This window comes from Austrofundulus limnaeus, unplaced genomic scaffold (assembly GCF_001266775.1).
Source record: "Austrofundulus limnaeus strain Quisiro unplaced genomic scaffold, Austrofundulus_limnaeus-1.0 Scaffold1228, whole genome shotgun sequence".
Taxonomy (NCBI): domain Eukaryota; kingdom Metazoa; phylum Chordata; class Actinopteri; order Cyprinodontiformes; family Rivulidae; genus Austrofundulus; species Austrofundulus limnaeus.
The window spans coordinates 42914-63590 of NW_013953630.1; the positions used below are offsets into that span (position 1 = coordinate 42914).

Consider the following 20677-nt stretch of genomic DNA (forward strand, 5'->3'; position numbering starts at 1 on the left):
CTCTCTCTCTCTCTCTCTCTCTCTCTCTCTCTCTCTCTCTCTCTGAGATGGATTTGTTTGTGTTGCTATGGTTATGAGTCTTGCTGCTGCAGCGTAACTCATGGTTACCACTTAACAGAGCACTGCTGTGATTGATGAACACTGTGTTTTGTCTGCTTTAAAACGGCTTTCAGTAAATTACAATGATCTACGTCTAACCTGACCAGATAAAAGCAAAGCAGGGATGAAAATGACCCACAAAGGTTTTTCTATAAGAAAAAGAAGAGCCTCAAAGGTTTGTTAGTGAGGATTTTTCTGCTTTTTCTGTTTTGTTTTGTTTTACTTCACAATCTTTGCAACCATCATATATTCGTGATGGCTTCAAGACTGCAAACTTAAATGTTTGCTGTACCTTGAATGAAGTAAATCTATTAGTTCACAAATATATTACATCTTTGATTTGTGAGAATGCTGATACAGCACACACTATTTTAAAGTGTTGTGGTAGTCGTGATACTTATAAAATAAAAGTCCAAGCCTGCAGCTAATAACAGGCCTCAGTATAATCAAGAGAATTTATTCTCCTTTGACGGCTTCACCGAACTCCACCTTTGATCATTCAGCCCAGTTATTTTTACCTGTGTTGTAAAACAAACTGGCGATGAAAGTGCAGTTCCTGAAGAACGTGTGCGTGGAGGTGATGTCCTCAAAGTAGCACTCCTCAAACACCGAGTCTTCAAACACCATYGACTTCATCTTCAGATTCAGGAACCTGTGGACAGAGTTTTTTTTAGGTCGATCAGAAACGTTTTACAACAGCTGGATGCTTTTTATGAAGATTAACCCTAAAACTGAGTTACTTGTCGTTGAAATAATGTCCTTCACGATGAACTTGGTTTTCCAGGGTGAAGTTAAATGTGACGTGCTCCACTCGCTCCTTAGTGAAGGTCTTGGTACGGGACTCGTACTCCTGCTTCTGGATGTACTTGATCATGTCAGGGAACCACACCGTCAGGCCGTAGTAGCTGCAAGGGCGAGAGAGACAAAACAAAGGAAAAAGATAAAGCACAGAAAACATCGTGACCAAAGGATCATGTAAAGTTTCTGTGTTCTTTGTGTTTTACCTGAAAGACATACTGAACCAAACAGCCATGAGCATGAAGGTTGTCCGTTTATACTCGGGGCTGAAGCAGGCGAGGATGTTGTTCCGGATCTGCAATGCAAAGGAAGAAAATGTTACAGATTTCTGAGTGCTGGACAAACTTTAATGAACTTCAGTTCCAAATTACTCATGACTTTTTATTCAGTAGGCGTAAAAATGTAGGTGGATGGTAGGTGGAGGCTGCAGAAAGTAGCAGAAAGTAGGCTGAATGCAAATCAAGATTGGTCAGAAATCTGGTTTAAAGCTTCATGCAGAGCAGTGAAGATGCAGTTATGTGTAATGGTTAAAAAGGAATCTTAATGTGTTTAAATAAAAGTAAGTGTTTAAATAAAAGTATATGTTTCAACATTGTTTCCTTAACTTCACAAATGTTCCTTCAGGCAGGTCTAAGCTGTAAAATCCCTWGTATGCAATAAAAGTACAGCAGGTAAAATTTGTTTGAACTGATTAAGATGATGTCTGCCATGTTTGTAGTTTCAGGAGTTTCGCTGACCTGCTGAGAAAGGCTCATAATTTTCAGTCTGTAGCGCTGCCAGACTGGGGTTTCAGCACCAATGTCCACCAACTCATCAATCTGCTTCACCGTCTTAATTGTGGTGACCTTCGATCAAACAGGTACAAGTTATTAAAGGTTTTGATTGTGACAATCAATGGACTAAAAGTGGGGATTCTTCTAAAAAACATATTCACTGAAGCTCCATTAATCATAACCTGACAGAAGAGTAAGTATAGAGTATTTTCCTCATAGATACTCACAGTAAACACCCTCTCTGGGTGTCCTTTAGCTCTCATGTTTGTGTCGTGGACTTGCTTCAAAATCATCCAGCCCTCGTCGTGCTTGCCGTTCTGATCAAAAGAGATCGAAAAAGACGAACAGTAATTGTGCATTTATTGGTAAAACATAGCAGATATATTTATATGTGAGTCGTTAACAGGCTCATCGGCTGACCTCTAAGTAGAATCGCGGGCTCTCGGGCATGGCGTTGAGAGCAGCGATGGCCGCGACAGACGGAAACGCACACACCAACACAAACACACGCCAGCTGTGGAACTGATACGCTGAGCCCATCTGGAAACTCCAGCCTGCAAGGGAAGAAGAAAAACATTTCACAAAAGAATTGCTTCATTTTTGATGCACTATGAAGTCTCAGGTCAGCTGGTCTTGTATTCATCGAGGCTTTTCAGTGGGGCTGGGTATCTTTGAACGATGGGGATGCGTCCTTAACCTGGTGTCTTTAGCCTTGTTGTTGGAACACTTCTTAGTCACATTGAATGTTGCGTTTCAAARTTTCCATTGTTCCCACATCCTTCCCACATTGTCCATCTAGGCTTGCTGTATAGTAGGAGTCCAACTGTGTTAACYCTTCTGCTGCCCTTAAGTTCTTTGGCCTCAGTCACACATTGTTTGTTCCAAAAGCCCATTTCTCATTAGAATGTCCTGGATCTCCAATATCTGACATGTACCTTGTTAATCCATGGTCCAACTAAGCTATGTTAGCATAATTTAAATGCAGGTTGTTCATTATGCACCAAGGTTTAACATAAAATCTGCACGGAGGTTTGAACCKTTGATCTTCTTTTTCCAAGTCACGCAACAATACCACTGCTCCAACCACCCAGATTTCTGAATTAGAGAGGTTGTGGAGTAAGACCTCAGTGGTTGTCAGTGTACAACGGGGGCTGTGACTCCCAGACTGGTAGAGTGGCTCCAGCAGGTCCCAGCAACAAACTCAGAGATCTCTGTCCAGAAGARCACAGTCCTAGGAACATCTAAGAAACATCACAAAACCCCTCAGGCTCCTGGTCCTATAGGACCTCAGGTTGATGTGAGGTGGAACTATCTATYTGGGATAAAACAGAGTGAGCTCAACTTTAGAGAGTCGTTCCTTTATGAGTATACCATTTTTGTTACTCTTTGGTAGAGCCATGTTCMTTGTCTTTACAATATTTATAGAAATTCTAAATGTGGGTTGTATGGAGGGTAGYTTGCTAACACCAGAGTGCCATCTTGTATTAATCTATTATTTGCACCAAAATTGCCAGATTAGATGATCCAAAATGTTCAAATTTAAGCAAAAGCAAGACATAAAGACTATGGAAGATAAACAACATAGATTAGGATTGGATCACTGACCCCGTGTTGGCATGTCATTCAGATTTCTGCACATTACAGACCATGTTTGTAAACTGAATTCCTTTTATTTAAGTTTCTTAATGTACTTTTAAAAAGCTCGTTAACATTTGTTTTTTTTTCCAACAACATCAACTAATTACCCAGAAAGTCTTTGCCAAAAATCGGATTCCCTCTGCTRTCCCACCCACATTCCTGGCTCATTTACAAAACTAAACCAAAAATAGTGATGAATAGAGATGTGTGTTTGTGGTGTTGACTCACACTGAGTTGGTGTWATAAGTGGCTTTGTTGTTAATAAAAACGTGTTCTATTCCGCTGAAACTTGTTGKAAGTTGATTTAAACTCATAGTGGACAGGTGTGCTTCTCATTTTGTTAAGCTGAATGCAAAGTCCAACACTGCTGAGAAACTAAACAGGAGCTCAAGGACTTTCTTTTCATGCTACAGAAGTTATTAAAGCTTTTAAGCTGCAACTATTTTAATTTCACACCTACCATAGTGTGGGATGATAGCCCAGGCCATAGCTGAAGCGTAGATTCCCCCAATCATCCAGAACATGCAGAGCCAGCTGAGGTGCTCGCCACGTTTCTCTTGGGCCAGAAACTCAGAGTAGTAGGAAAAGACGATGGGGATTGAACCACCGATTCTGTAAAATWCAGAGACCAACGGAGCCCACAGGTGAAGTTTACTGAAGATAACGTTTTAAGTTAGAAGGAACGGTCTTTTATTTCAAACTGGATAATCTAAAAAGTGCGTAAACTTATTTTAAACCACTGTATTTAATATGCTAACTGCTGGAATTTAGTGCTGAGAACAAAACACAACCAAACAAAAGAGTCACTTATTTATACAATAAGATTTGGTTGAACATAACAGTAGATCTAAAGCATACATAAATTATATTTCATGAGGAAAAACTTCATAAAGCACCAYCTATTGGGATTCAAACGAAAACCCTGAATTTAAAATGAGCTGTTTTTTATTATTTAGCCAAATGTTTTGTATACTACTAGGCAGATTTTTTTATGAAACTTTGCAGAATTTGACTGAATCCGTGCAAAAAAATAAAAAAGCAGAAATTCCCATGAGAAAAAAACTTCTGAAAACCAATGCATTAAAATGTGACTCTTTGTCATTATAAAGAAATTAGAGGGGGTGGCTCAAGATCCTAAAGCATTACTTGTGTGTGTGCTCAGTGGGGACATGATTGATTTGAATGCAGCAGGAATTCTGCTGACTTTTTAATTTACCAGTTCACTAAAGCAGAGGATAAGTCAGGAAGCAGTTTGTTTTGTGACACTTGTCATCTGCAGCACTAAAACTGTCAGCTTAAGTGAAATAATGTAATGTTCTGCTCAGATTAACAATATACAACATCATGTTTCACTTATTCAGAAGTTTAACTCTATTATACTGTATTAAACAGGTGTTTGTAATGATGTGTATTATTCTGTATTCAACTGAATAATAAGTGCAGCAAATTAGAAATCAAAATTAGACTTATATATATATTCAGATTTAAAAATGTGAGATTTGTAATTACCCAACACCCGAGAGGAGACGGCAAAACAGAAAGGTGCTGTAACCCTGAACGAAGGATGAGAAGAAGGAGAAGACGCTGTTGATGGAGAGAGAGATGAGAAGAGACTGTCGACGGCCTATCCGGTCCGCCAGAGCCCCCCAGAGGAAAGCTCCGACCATCATCCCAAAATATACAATGAGCCCTGGTGAAGAAGCAAACAAAACAGAAAAGTTTGAAACATGACCGTCCGTCCGTTTTCTGCCGCTTATCCGGGGTCGGGTCACGGGCAGCAGCCTAGGCAGAGAAACCCAGACTTCCCTCTCCCCAGCCACTTGGGCCAGCTCATCCGGGGGAATCCCAAGGCGTTCCCAGGCCAGCTGAGAAACATAGTCCCTCCAGCATGTCCTGGGTCTTCCTCTGGACCTCCTCCCAGCGGGACGTGCCCGGAACACCTCACCAGGGTGGCGTCCAGGAGGCATCCTAACCAGATGCCTGAGTCACCTCAACTGGCTCCTCTCGACATGGAGGAGCAGCGGCTCTACTCTGAGTCCCTCCCAGATGACTGAGCTTCTCACCTCCAGACACCCTGCGAAGGAAACTCATTTTGGCTGCTTGTATCTGTGATCTCGTTCTTTCGGTCACTACCCAAAGCTCGTGACCATAGATGAGGGTAGGAACGTAGACTGACTGGTAAATCGAGAGCTTCGCCTTCTGGCTCAGCTCTCTTCACCACGACAGACCAGTACAGCACCCCCCATCACTGCAGATGCAGCACCAATCCGCCTGTCGATCTTCCGCTCCATTCTTCCCTTATTCGTGAACAAGACCCCGAGATACTTAAACTCCTCCACTTGGGGCTGGACCTCCTCCCCGACATGGAGACAGCACGCTACCGTTTCCGGCTCACGACCATGATCTCGGATTTGGAGGCAYTGATCCTCACCCCGGCTACTTCACACTCGGCTGTGAACCACYCCAGTGAGAGCTGAAGATCACRATCTGATGAAGCCAATAGGACCATAATATCCGCAAAAAGCAGGGACGTGATCCTAAGGTCACCAAAAAGGATCCCCTCAACACCTTGGCTGCATCTAGAAATTCTGTCCATAAAAGTTACTGTATGAACAGAATCGGTGACAAAGGGCAACCTTGGCGGAGTCCAACTCTCACCGGAAACGAGTCTGACATACTACCAGCAATGCGGACCAAGCTCTGGCACCAGTCGTACAGGGACCTAACAGCCCATATCAATGGGCCTGGTACCCCCCACAGGAGTCCCCGAGGGACACGGTCGAACGCCTTCTCCAAGTCCACAAAACACATGTTGACTGGTTGGGCGAACTCCCACACACCCTCCAGGACCCTGCTGAGGGTGTAGAGTCCGCTGTTCCACGACCAGGATGAAAACCACAGTGCTCTTCCTGAATTTGAGATTCAACTATCTGATGGACCCTCCTCTCCAGAACCCCAGAATACAGTAGACCTTACCAGGGAGGCTCAGAAGTGTGATCCCCCTATAACTGGAACACACTCTGTGGTCCCCCTTTTAAAATAGGGGGACCACCACCCCGGTCTGCCAATCCAGGAAACTGCCCCCGATGTCCACGCGATATTGTAGAGTTGCATCAACCAATGCAAGCCCACAACATCCAGAGCCTTAAGGAACACCGGGCGAATCTCATCCACCCACGGCGCCTTGCCACCGAAGAGCTTTTTAACCACCTCGGTGACCTCGGCACCAGAGATTGGAGAGTCCAACCCAGGGTTTTCAGGCTCGGCTTCCTCATGGGAAGACATGTTGGCAGGATTGAGGAAGTCTTTGAAGTATTCCACCCACTGACCCACAACATCCCGAGTTGAGGTCAGCAGCACACCATCCCCACCATAAATAGTGTTATTGACAAACCACTTTCACCCCGAGATGCCAGATGGTGGACCAGAATCGCCTCAAAGCCATACGGAAGTCTTTTTCCATGGCCTCTCCGAACTCCTCCYATGCCCGAGTTTTTGCCTCAGCAACCACCCGAGCCGCAATCCGCTTGGACTGCCGATACCTATCGGCTGCTTCCGGAGTCCCACAGGCCAAAAAGACCCGATAGGACTCCTTTTTCAGCCTGACAGCATCCCTCACTGCCGATGTCCACCAGCTGGTTGAAGGGTTGCCGCCATGACAGGCACCGACAACCTTACAGCCACAGYGCAGGTAAGCCACCTCGAYTATGGAGGTATGGAACATGGCCCACTAGGACTCAATGTCCCCCACCTACCCCGGAATGTGTTYGAAGTTCTCCGGAGGTGGGAATTGAAGCTCTGTCTGATGGGAGACTCTGATAGACGTTCCCAGCAGACCCTCACTATACGTTTGGGTCTGCCTTGTCTGATTGGCATCCTACCCCACCAACGGAGTCAACTCACCACCAGGTAGTGGTCAGTTGACAGCTCTATCCCTCTTCACCCAAGTGTCCAAAACATGCGGCCGCAGATCAGATGAAATGACAACAAAGTCGATCATCGAACTGCAGCCTAGGGTGTCCTGGTGCCAAGAGCACATATGGACACCCTTATGCTTGAACATGGTGTTCGTTATGGACAATCCATGATGAGCACAGAAGTCCAATAACAAAGCTCCGCTCAGGTTCAGATCGGAGGGGCGTTCCTCCCAACCACGCCTCTCCAGGTCTCACTGTCATTACCCACATGAGCGTTGAAGTCCCCCAGTAGAATGAGGGAGTCCCCATTAGGAGCGCTCTCCAGCACCCCCTCCAAGGACTCCAAAAAGGGTGGGTAATCTGAACTGCTGTTAGGCGCATAGGCACAATCAAAGTCAGGACCCGTCCCCCCACCCATAGGCAGAGAGAGTCTACCCTCTCTTTCACTGGGGTGAACCCCAACGTGCAGACACTGAGATGGGGGACAAAAATTATGCCCACTCCAGCTCGGCGCCTCTCAGCATGGGCAACTCCAGATTGGAAGATTGTCCAACCCCTCTCAAGGAGACTGGTTCCAGAGAGGTGTGAATAGGTGAGTCCGACTATATCTAATTGGAACCTCTCAACCTCACACACCAGCTCAGGCTCAATCCCCACCAGAGAGGTGACATTCCACGTCCCTAGAGCCAGCTTCTGTAGCCGAGGATCGGACCGCCAAGGTCCTCACCCTCGACCACTGCCCAACACACATTGCACCCGAACCCTACTGCTCCTCCCACAGGTGGTGAGCCCATGGGAAGGGGGACCCACGTCTCCTCTTCGGGCTGTGCCCGACTGGGCTCCATGGGCAAAAGCCCGGCCACCAGGCACTTGCCAACGTGCCCCACCTCCAGGCTTGGCTCCAGAGTGGGACCTCATTGACCCGCGTCCGGGCAAGGGAACACTGAATCAATTTATGGCACTCATCATAGGTGTCTTTGGGCTGCACTTTGTCTGATCCCTCACCTAGGACCTGTTTGCCTTGGGTGACCCTACTGGGGGGCATGAAGCCCCCGACAACATAGCTCCTAGGATCATTGGGACACTCAAACCTCTCCACCATGATAAGGCAGCAGCCCATGTCAATTCCAGAATTTGAGATTTAAACTTCTATATTTACTGTTGAACACATGTTCTTTCTATTGGCCCTGTTTTAAAGGTAAACGTGAATATATCTTTTTGTTTGTTTCCTGTCAAAAAAAAATTAGCCAATGCATTTTAAACTGCCTGTGACATCATTTTTTGTAATAAATATGAATTTTTGGAAAGATAACATTGCTAACATATTGCAAAAAAAAGGTTTCAAGCCTCTGGGATAAATGGTTGTTGAGCTATTTGCATGTGACGTAACAGGAAGAGATGTCAAAGGGGAATGTCTGAATGTAAACAGGGCATTGCTTCAGTGAACAACGACACAGACTGTAGAAAACAATCTGATGTGTCATTCAATTGTTTTTAATCACTGTCAAAGAGAGATGAAGAACAGTCAGAGTTCAAATATTGTTGTTTCATTAAATAAAGACCAGACGGTTCCCATTCTTAGAGTTCCCCTTTGATATCACTTCCTGTTTCACTTAGGGTGAGCCAAGTTCAATATGGTAGTTATGTGACAAAATGAGTAAAATTGCATAACTTGCCAAGGTTCATTAATATAAAGATGTTTTCTTTGACTTTTTGTATTTGAAGGATATGAATATCACAGGTACTTTAAAACACCAAAATGCTGCCATTCATTTACCTCAAATATATTACCTACAAAAAAGCAAAAGTACAAATTTTGAAGAGTTGTGGGTTATCCACATGGGAACGTTTTTATCTGAGTATGCAACATAAAAATTATATTTTTTTGAAAACAAGTAATGCAATCTTTTTAAAACGATGATGTCTAAGCTCCACCTCTTGAAATCTCCATAGTWTCTGGAACTCTCTTATCTGACAGACCCTGCTGCTAGTGTGCTGGCTCAAAATAAATGTGTGATTAGTGTGATGAAGGCGCAAACGGCCAAGAGCAACAATGACTCATTTAGGAGTTTTAAATAGTCCAAGAACTACACTTGAAGCTACAGAGCCCTCGAATACATCACTACTGTTTGTGTATTGGTTAACGAAAAATATTTTATTATTTAATGAACGTAAAATGTGTTGTTATACTGAGCATGTATCACATTTAAGTCTTACCAAGCATGCTTTTGTTGGGCTCAGACAGACACATGTCCTTCTCTGCACTGGGAAGGACAAACCCCACCACAAAGATTTCTACGCCGTCTGCCATGAGAGCCAGGCCCAGCACAAAGTACAAGGACCACTGGAACTTGCCATGACCACATTCTTGTAAAATGGTCTCATACTGCTGAGCCAGCTCCTCCTGGTCCTTCCTCCTCTGGGCCTCCGACACCCCGATATCTCTGAACTCCTGGGCTCCGGCTGCCATGGATCCCGGACCTCCCCCCAGGCTTCCCTTCCCTGAATCAGCTCTGGGTATCCCTTGGTACTCGCCCTCGTAGATCTCGTCGTCCTCGTCATGACCCTCYGTGGAGTCGCTGTGGCCGCCCTCATCATCGTTGGCTGCCTGGCTATCGCTGCGGTAGTAGCCTCCATCCTGGCTCCCCTGCATGGGGTAGTCATCATCTTCGTCTTCCTCAAAGCGGCTGTAGGATCGCCGGCTGTACTCGTCGTTCACCCGATCCACGGAGCGGCCCACCTTCTTAGCAGCTTGCCGCTTGACTTCTTTGGCAATGTCTTTGGCACCTTTCATGAAGGCAGTCCGGTTTTGGTAGCCGTCCTCCATTTTTGAGAAGATTCAGAAGAAGTGAGGTCAAAGGTCAAGCTGAGAGGCCCCTTGAATGTGTTGGGGCTTCAGGCTGGTCAGGATGTACTCCAGTTGGAGTGTTGACTGACAACAGGCTCTTCTTGTGCCTGAGGAGAAAATGAACATTTGAAAAAGTTCAATTAAGATTTATAAACAAGTAAAACAGCCAACAACATTAGATTACATTTTTGGAAATCTTAATTCCTACTGAAGAGGAGAGGTTTCAAGAGGAAACCGGTCCATTACTCCACTTTGAATGTTTATTCGCACACTTACAAAGATTATCACAGTGCTGTGACCCATCCCGTCTCAGGGGACAAAACGGTAAAGCTTAGCATTGATTTTATAGTAAACCGTCACACACCAAATATGATAGCCTAGTAAACAAGAAAGTACCCATAATACAGTTCTACATACCTGACATATAAAACATTGTGTTTATACTGCTGGAGCGGGGCACATGTTAAATAGAGACTTATAGATTCTCTTATATTTCTGTTTAAGTAAATAAACAAAGTATAAAACATCAGAACATGTTTAAATTTCAATTAATCAACCACAAATCCCAAAACTACAAATAAATTCCCAAATGATTGTCTGACGGACCCTAGCCTGGAGTGAGCAATTTACTTACTCCTCTGGCTAATAAATGTGCTCTTGCTTGTAGAGGTTTTTATTTATAAGCACCATAGTGTCTCATATTTCATTGATATAATATGATGCTTTGTTTTTCTTCCTCATCTAACCGTCTGTGGTTTTTTTCGTTTTTCTTTTTAAAGGTAGTGCGACGCCTGCTGGTTGCTGCATGACCTGTACACCTGTTCCCCAATGTTTTGTCATGTCTATGTCTTCTTGAATGGGTGTTCTTAAATGTAATGTCATTGTGCTCCGTACAATGACAATAAAGGCATCATCATCATCATCATCATCATCATCATCAATATTATTATCATCATCATCATCATCAATATTATTATCATCATCATCATCATCATCATCATCATCAATACCAGGCACAATGATGGAGCCAAACACCAAAACAACCAAGCTTGTTGTGTGTTAGATAAACATACTAAAATTTTTCTTCAGGAGTGACGGAGGGTCACAAATAAAGCTGCATCATTGTGGCATGTCACTACAGAGCCCGCCCCTCAAGGGGACATGGGGGATTTTTTTTCTTGTACTTCACAATACTTATTGCGTTCCCTTGTAAAAGCCTTGTTGTGCCTTGTTGTTGCTCACCATCATATGGGAGTTAGCCTACTATTTTGATTCAGCTTTGGAATGAACACAGCTACTCTTGTAATATGCAAAAATTTTAAATACGCAGCCACACAATTTCACCTACAATTTCCCGAACTTGTGGCAACATATCCTGATTCCTGTTTTGGTAATAATAATAATAAAATTTATTTTTATCTCCCTGATATGTTATTTTCCCTTTCTTATAACAAATCAAACACCCACCTGTAGTAATTTTATTTCATTTTATACCTGTTGCTATTTCAGTGTCCACCCAGCRTGTGCTCTCTGCTGAGTCACTGAAAGGTCTGAGTTGCAGTTAAGAGACGAGACATCAAGCCTTGTTGGAACTTTCTTGGTGCTTTGAGTGCCTCACATTTAGATGAAGAGCTGCACAAATTGTTTTAGTGTTTTTACACTATCGCTTCTGCACGAAGTTAGTTTTTAAAAATTCCCAAATCTTGCCCTATATTCCAAAATAAGGCCMAAAATCCTCTGAGTGTTTCAGTAATGAAAGTTAAACAGTAATAATACAGTGAATATCAAAAAAGGAAGCAACTTAGCAAAAGCCTACTGCGTCAAACCTTGTTGATACAGTTAAAGACCAGGTTGATGATAATACATTAGCAGTGCAGATGAGATAAGTCCCACAGCAAATGAGCCTTGAAATTAAAAAACAAAAGACGTCTGTTTTACCCGTCTGCTGCAGGATCGTTCTACAGAAACCTGTTGTTTAAAGAACCTTTTTAAGGCTCCAACATGTTCCTGCAGCTGATGAGCCCGACGCACGTCCATATGCTTGTGTGTCGGGACTCTGTGCCTCGGGGTGACCGTGCAATAAGACAACATGWCACTTTGAATTAGTGCTGCAGCGAAGCAGCAGACAGACGATCATGAGACGTCACTGTACTTTCCACCAGGGCTTCATAAACAACCTCTGACAGGTAATAACGGGCCAGGCCAAGCATTTTTTTAAATGGAAAGTAGGTTCAATATGCACAGAACTAAACAGATGATCATAAAAATAGAGCAAGTGATAAACAGCTTTTCTATAGCCAATAAAAAAGACCTGGAAGTCAGGACCTCTTGATGAAACGTCTCTGTAAATTCTTTGCAATGTCATACAAAAAACTGGAAATATTTCAATTTGATAACTACAGTAATAGAAGAATTTCAATCATTTTGTTTTGAACATGCCACATTTAGTTTAAAAAACGCCAACTTGACTTTATTAAAACAACATCAGAGCGGCACATTGAACTTAAAAATGTTCATTCTGGCAGTTATGTTGGTGGATATTTTCAAGTTTGTAATGTATGTTTAAAAACCTGTTATTGGTCACTGTAGTAATCTCTTGGCACACATCAAATCTTTTCTCACATAAAAAATAGATGCAACATCCTTAGTTTAGTTCTGTCTGCACAAACATTGAAATTCCAGCCCTGAAACTCTTTWTAGTTCTAAAGCTTTAGATCCAGACAGTCCAGATGTTAAAGGGATGCATTAAACCTATTGAAGTGGGGTTCTGTGGAAAAATTATGAATAATTAATATCTTATCTGCTGGAGATAGCTCTCAGTTTGGAGAAATACTTTCATTCTGACCAAAGTGATGAGCTAATGTCTGTCTGTCCATCCATTGATTTATTTTAACCCGCTTCTATTTTCCAGATCACAGAGGACAGGGGACACCCTGGACAGGTCACAAAWCCAAAACTTGGACACATAGAGACAAATATACATTTTCTGTCTAGTCTAATAGCTTTKTATTTCTGCATATGGGTAGATTATGTCACACTTAAACTAATTTATTTTCTGGTTTACATTGAATTTGTCAACACTAAATGGCTTGCCAGTCTCTGCGTGTATTGATTTGGTTATATTGTTGTGTTTTATCCAGAGATCCAGTTCCAGTCACGGGGCAGCAGATCATTTCCTGTCAGCTTCAGATGAAAGAAACCCAACAGACCTGGTCAGAGAGAATAAAATGTCCGATCCTGAAGTTGATCATCGTTGACGAGGCCTGCTGTTTTTTCTCCTCCAAAAATAACCAAACTGTATTCAGTCAGCATTTTCAGATTGCTCACTCATTCTACAGGAGGTGTCACTCATATGCTTAAAGGGATAGTGCAGAAATTTTAGAGTGGAGTTCTGTGGTAAGATTAATACGTGATGTTTTACCTGCTGCAGACAGTTCTTTGACCAAACTCAGTTGACCAGACTGATGAGATAACATCTCTGAATGAGGTGCCATCTTAAAACTGCTCCAAACTCAAAGTTTCCCCAATGGAACATGCAAACACTTGTTTTAAACCCTTTAGCTTCACATTATTCCAGCAGAAAGGGTTGGGCACAATCGTATCGTGTGCAATTAATGGTCAGAAAAACATTAATCGATTACTTTTTGGCACTTGACAATTAATACGATTAACGCCACCAGGCAGACCAACTGGGGATTACTCCGGTCAGTCCGCTCAGTCCTCTCCGCTTCAAATATGACGAACATTAAAAACAAAGTTCTGTAATTTATTCATCTAGCAATACAATTTAAAATTTGATGTATAGCCTGAAGTCTGTATTTTTCACACAATTTGGAACAATTTTTTACCAAGAGCAAATCTTTCCCACTAAATTGGTCATGTGACTACAAAATAAGGGTGTCCAGGGACTCCAGGGGATTAATCGTCAAATTAATCGTTATTGGCTAAATACCACAATTAATCGTGATTAATTTTTTTGCCAATATTACCCAACCCCTACTGCAGAAGGTGCTTCAGGTTGCAACAAAATCACTACTGTGCACACCTACAAATAAGCACAGAAGTCTTTGTAAATGATTGTGTAACGCAAAAAAGACAGTGTCGTAAATGTTTATAAAAACATTTGTTTGCAAAAACCTGTATAAAACTCCACTTAGCTCAGTCGAAAATAAAACACTTCTCCAAACTCAAAGTGTTCAAAGAGCTAACAGGTAAGATACTGATGATTCATAACCTTTCCACAAAACCCTAAGCTATCACTTTACAGTTTTCTTATTTCTCAGATCAGAAAGACAATCTGATAGGTCCAACATCATCAGGCAATGGTTTGTAACTCACAACACGATGCTGATAAAATTTCCCTCACTCTACTCCCCATTCCTCAAACACTCTGAGGAATTGTTCTCACCATAAGATGGAAAGTATCTCCACTCGACTGTTATGACAACAGTAAAACCATAAATGTGAATCACGCCCAGTCTCTTGCAATGCAGCTCCCACCGTTAAAATTTACAATAGTTGTAAGAAATGTAGCAATAGTTTAAATCAGAACATCCTTCAGAGTGCAACGTCATATTCACAACACGACAAATCAATTTGACTCCCTTATCCGCACACAACGACACAGAGACTTGTCGTTGCGGTAGCACTGACACACTCACTGACACATAAATGTAGTTTTGCGAGATAAACTCGAAATTTTGAGCGAGAAACTGGGTTTTGGACGTAATCAGTTTTTGCTGTTTGCTTTTTTTTTCTGAGAAAATGTCAAAAATTAATCAAGAATTGCACCAAAGCAACTGAGAAAAACTGTAGCAGCCTGTTTTAATTTAAAATGATAGATAGATAGATAGATAGATAGATAGATAGATAGATAGATAGATAGATAGATAGGCTGTTTCTCACACTTTATCTCTGCTGTCAAGCTGACAGCCTGTAAAACATAGGGGGTGAGGAAGAGGAAGGCCTGAGGATGAAGAGGATTGCTTTTTTTATTGCTCCCTCGGAGAAACACCCCTTTCWGTTGTTGTCTTTATTCTCTCTCCTCCATTTAAATGAATCAGTAGCAGCACCGGCGCTATTTTAATTGGAAGTAGAAGCTTTTTTTCACATCTGTACGGTGTGTTCTGATAAACAATCTGCCAATTAAAAACGAGTTCTCCCTGAAAGGTCCAATAATAAACCTGCAGAATAATTATGTGGTGATTTAGCTCCGTCAGCAGCAACAGGGTGAATCAAAGAGCAATCTAGTCCTCGGTGAAGAAAGAAATAAAAWAAATAAATAAATAAATAAATCAGAACCCAGGCCTCGTCGCGCTAACGAACCAATTCAGCCTCCACATGCGGCCGATTCAGTCCCGAGCAGCAGCTCAGAGTGTCCGGGTCTGCAGCCCGACAGATGCGCTCATTCTTTGAAATCACACGGCGCAAGCAGCTCGTCACGACTCGGATCAGATCCCAGGCCCGATTCACAAAAACCGAACCGAAACGTGAGTAGAGCCGATGAGCGCACACCCATCGCGTCTTTTTTTTTTTTTTTTTTTTTTTTTCAAATTAAAAAGGAAAAGGAAGTATTCGCAGCTTTAAACCAGCTGACAAATGATCAGCAGGGTTTTCCTCACCTTAAAGCCCGACAGCGCTCCTCTTCAGCGCGGAGATGGAGAGGATGGAGGAGGAAGAGGAGGAGGATGCGTACAGGAGGAACCGAGCGATGATGATGATGATGATGATGCGCGCTTCGGAGGAGAGAAGCCCACGCCATCCACTCACTGACGATCTGTGGGTCCCCTCCCCCCACGCGCGCGTGACTCCATCCCTCCGCGTCTCCAGGTGTTTGGCGCAGATTTGCGCTCAGTTTTGCGGAATTTTTTTTTAAACTCCCAAAACGTTCATTTTAATCTCCTTAATTCCACTTATAGTTCATGGAAATTTTCAATTTAGCACACCCCCAACACTTTTCTGTGAATGTGTGCAACTCGTTAGGACGCACGATCAAACGTGCGCAGGCGCCCTGACTCCCGTTGCCATGCCAACCACCTCATTCGCCATCAGGGATGTGAACCCACGCTTAATGGGCTTTGCACTTATCTTTGTTTTTCTAAAACATTAACATAACTTCTGCTGAAATGTGAGTGACAGTGAAGTTGATGGAAAAAAATGGGGAAACACTTCAAACCCTGAATTTTGAAGAAAAAGATCAAAATCCATCCATCCATCCATTTTCTTCCGCCTATCCGGGRTCGGKTCGCAGGGGCAGCAGCTTCAGAAGGGAGGCCCAGACCTCCCTCTCCCCAGCCACTTCTTCCAGCTCCTCCGGGGGAACTCCAAGGCGTTCCCAGGCCAGCCGAGAGACATAGTCCCTCCAGCGTGTCCTGGGTCTTCCTCGGGGCCTCCTCCCGGTGGGACGTGCCAGAACACCTCACCAGGGAGGCGTCCAGGAGGCATCCTTACCAGATGCCCGAGCCACCTCAACTGGCTCCTCTCAACGTGGAGGAGCAGCGGCTCTACTCTGAGTCCCTCCCGGATGACCGAGCTTCTCACCCTATCCCTAAGGGAGAGCCCAGCCACCCTGCGGAGGAAACCCATTTAGGCCCCTTGTATCCAGGACCTCGTTCTTTCAGTCATGACCCAAAGCTCATGACCATGGATGAGGGTAGGAACGTAGATCGACCGGTAAATCGAGAGCTTCGCTTTCTGACTCAGCTCTCTCTTCACCACGACGGACCGGTACAGCACCCGCTTTACAGCAGAAGCTGCGCCAATCCGCCTGTCGATCTCCCGCTCCGTTCTTCCCCCATTCGTGAACAAGATCCCCAGATACTTAAACTCCTCCATTTGAGGCAGGACGACCCCCCTGACCCGGAGAAGGCACTCTACCCTTTTCCGGCTCAAGACCATGGCCTCGGATTTGGAGGCACTGAGCCTCATCCCGGCCGCTTCGCACTCGGCCACGAACCGCTCCAGCGAGAGCTGCAGATCTCGTTCCGATGAAGCCAACAGGACCACATCATCCGCAAAAAGCAGAGATGCGATCCTAAGGCCACCAAAACGGATCCCCTCAACACCTCTGCTGCGCCTAGAAATTCTGTCCATGAAAGTAATGAACAGAATCGGTGACAAAGGGCAGCCATGGCGGAGTCCAACTCTCACCGGAAACGAGCCCGACTTACTGCCGGCAATGTGGACCAGACTCTGACACCGGTCGTACAAGGACCTGACAGCCCGTATCAAAGGGCTCGGTACCCCATACTCCCGGAGAACCCCCAACAAGGCCCCCCTTGGGACACGGTCGAACGCCTTCTCCAAGTCCACAAAACACATGTAGACCGGTTGGGCGAACTCCCATGCACCCTCCAGGACCCTGCTGAGGGTGTAGAGCTGGTCCAGTGTTCCACGACCAGGACGAAAACCACACTGCTCTTCCTGAATCCGAGGTTCGACTATACGACAGACCCTCCTCTCCAGGACCCCTGAATAGACCTTACCAGGGAGGCTTAAGAGTGTGACCCCCCTGTAATTGGAGCACACCCTCCGGTCCCCCTTTTTAAACAGGGGGACCACCACCCCAGACTAAAGATCAAAATATAAATACATTAAATTTTATTTCCTCAAAGAAATGCATATCACTTGCCACCTTCTTTCAAATACTTTTTAAAGAAAATCATCTTATACTGAAAAAAGACATTTGTCTTTGTCTCAGAACAAAACCTCATTACTGTAAACACATTACTGAAACAACCTTATTAAACAAACATTATAAAAGATATTTAGGTGGAACAAACAACTAAAAACAAAAAAAAAGTTGTGCTAAAAATTTATTTGCCAAATTCTGTTAGTCTGTACAATAAACAAAAACAGGTGGTTAAATTATTTCCACGATAACAAAAGTCAGTAAAACTAAACATGAGTTTAAAAAGTATCAATGACTTTCTGACAGGGATTACAGTGGCTTTAAATGCTCTCAAGGAACCCGAGGGGGGACACCTGGGGGTCTCGGTGGCATCGGAGGAGCTCTCTGGAAACCAAAAGGAGGTGGACGGGGAGGAGCAGCGCCGTAGCCTGGAGGCGGCATTGGAGGAGGTCCTCTCATACCTGCAGGTGGGGAGGGGATGAATGAAAGGGCTTTGAGATTTGTTTTAGTGAAAACATTTTTAWAGCCACTGATACAAACTGTTAGCTAGTTATCATCACTACTTTTGGGCTTTTCGCTACTTTTAGCTATTAGCTTGTTTTTTGCTAGCATTTAGCTATTTTGGCTTAAAGCTGGCATTTTCTTTCTTTAAGTGTTCCTATTTTTCAGCTTAACCCAATTTCTGTAAATTTTAGCAAACATTCAAGCATTCATGCTGCGTTTAAAATCTCATTTTTAGTTCTCGTGCACACATCTTGCAAACAAATAATAGTCATTATGAGATCGTCCTTAATTTCACAGTAATAAGACACAGAATTCTGATTTATCAACATTTGTTTCAAGATAACTTAAATGTTTCCACCTGAGCTGGTGTTTTATGTGCAGTACAGCCTTTAGTGTCTTTTTCATTGTGAGCCAAAGTGACTTTTACCTCTGCCAAAAATAAAAATAAAATAAAAAAATCTAGAAAAAGTGCCAGAGTTCTCACCCATGGGAGGTCCAAACGGAGCTCTGGGCGGCATGCCCATAGGCGGTGGTGGGGGCATGTTGGGGGGCAGTGGGGCCCGTTGAGCCGAGCCAGGTGGAGCCGGAGGTACCATTCCAGGAGGACCAGGAGGTGGCATGGGCATCTGAGGTATACCTGTGGGACACAAACAGAGTGCGTTCAATTACTATTTGTTTTATCTTTGACAAAATCATTTCAGGGAAGTGCCAAATATTCACAAAATATTTTAATATGACATTAGAAGTGAACACATATTTTAGTGTATTTTCTATATACATTTTTAGCAAGAGAGATAGTAGACCAGCAAGATCAAAAGAAAGCTCAGTGTTTTTATCTTTGAAAATTCAATTTACATTTAAGGCTCTTCTTCTCTTACACCAGTTTGGATTCAAGATAAAATAACTAATTAGTAAAAATAAATAAATACCTGGAGGCATATTGGTTGGGAAAGGCGGTGGACCCGGTGGAGGTCCTCCAGCAGTAACCGGTGGACCTGGTGCCCCTGCTGTTGGAGGCATGCCCATCGATGGGGGCATCGTTGGAGGCATCGCTCCGGGTGGAGGAACGGGAGGAAATGCACCAGGAGGCGGTAAACCTGTATACAAAAAAAAGGAGAGTACAATATGTAATGAAGTGAAAAAATTTTAACAGAACTCATACTCAAATCTCAAAGTGTTCTGGTTGAGCTGATTACTAGAAATTGCAATCGATTGCTTTATTATTGTTATTGATAGAAAAAAACTTTAGCAAAATCATTTAAACAGTTTAAATAAACAAACAGTGCATGAGTTTAACAACTGTTTTCTACAACAAATGATTTTTAGTCATACCTGGAATAGGAATGGCTGGCCCCAGTGAGGTCAGGACCGGTGTCGGTGCAGATGGTGGTGGTGGAGCATCTGCGAACAGCTGGTGAGGTCTGTCTGCCTGCGAGAGAGGGTTCTGCGCAGCAAGCAGCCGCTCCGCAGCCGAGCCRTGGCGCTCCCCTTTGGAATCTTTCTTGAAGGCGTACGACACCGTGATGGGCCGGTTGCACAGATACTGACCATTCATGGCCTCGATGGCCGCGTCAGATGCATCAAAACTGGCGAAGTTGATGAAAGCATAACCCTTGGAGTTGCCGGTGTCCGGGTCTCGCATGATCTTTGGCGTTTGGAGAATGACGCCAAAGGCACTGAATGTGTCGTAGAGCAGTTTCTCATCGATCTCCGGGTCCAAGTTACCGATAAAGATGTTGGCACCAACATCCAGGTTTTTGTTGTGTGCTGAGGCCTTGTTGACCCGAATTGGTTTTCCATAAAGCTTAATCATGTTCATGATTTTAATGGCATAATCTGCATCTTCTTCACTAAGGAACTCCACAAAGCCATAACCTGGGCAAAGAGAAAGATTTTATTTACAAAAACACTTAATCTTCGGGAACAAACTTCTTTCAGGGGTATCCTCTGAGCCACAAAAAGTTGTTTGAGATTCACCTTGATGYTGGCCTGTGACCCGGTCTTTGGGCATGTGTGTGTTGACCACAGGACCTGCCTGCAGAAAGAGCTCCCACAGTAACGGCTCTGACACCTTCTCATCCAAGCCGCCAACATAAACAGTGGCATCTGAAAACAAAGGAATAAAATCCAWAGTGAAATAAGCCAACAAATGTGTACATAATAGACTTTTTAAATAAAATTAAAAAAAATCTCTGTAAAATCAAATTGTGTTTATTTTCTGTTAATTTATGATTTTCAATTTTGCCTCAACACTACAAGGTTCACACACTTTTTTATAATATTATTCTAATTCTAAATTATACAAAGTGAGTCAAATAATCAGTCTGGATGTGTTTATTTTCTGTTAATTTATGATTTTCAATTTTGCCTCAACACTACAAGGTTCACACACTTTTTTACAATATTATTCTATTTCTAAATTATACAAAGTGAGTCAAATAATCAGTCTGGATGTTTTAGTTAAAATAAT

At 43.4% G+C, this 20677-nt stretch overlaps 2 protein-coding genes across 2 annotated transcripts in view; both read right to left on the minus strand.

The window, feature by feature from the left end:
* sv2a (synaptic vesicle glycoprotein 2A) overlaps positions 1-15845 on the minus strand; it is a 21503-nt gene extending 5658 nt beyond the window's left edge. Inside the window, exons 1-10 of the mRNA XM_014031338.1 lie at positions 15695-15845; positions 9443-10180; positions 4818-4998; positions 3769-3920; positions 2091-2224; positions 1898-1987; positions 1635-1742; positions 1104-1192; positions 840-1004; positions 618-751 (exon numbers count right to left, since the gene is read on the minus strand). Of these exons, the coding sequence (XP_013886792.1) occupies positions 618-751; positions 840-1004; positions 1104-1192; positions 1635-1742; positions 1898-1987; positions 2091-2224; positions 3769-3920; positions 4818-4998; positions 9443-10052 (1663 nt within the window). The 5' untranslated portion in view covers positions 10053-10180; positions 15695-15845. The remainder of the gene's footprint in view (positions 1-617; positions 752-839; positions 1005-1103; positions 1193-1634; positions 1743-1897; positions 1988-2090; positions 2225-3768; positions 3921-4817; positions 4999-9442; positions 10181-15694) is intronic.
* Positions 15846-17870: 2025 nt separating this feature from the next.
* Positions 17871-20313, minus strand: sf3b4 (splicing factor 3b, subunit 4; the record flags this gene model as incomplete). Its single annotated transcript, XM_014031339.1, is given in 5 exon segments — positions 17871-18164; positions 18692-18844; positions 19137-19304; positions 19540-20082; positions 20185-20313. Coding segments are annotated over 5 exon segments (1124 nt in total), but the record flags the coding sequence as incomplete, so codon positions are not given.
* Positions 20314-20677: the final 364 nt, after the last annotated feature.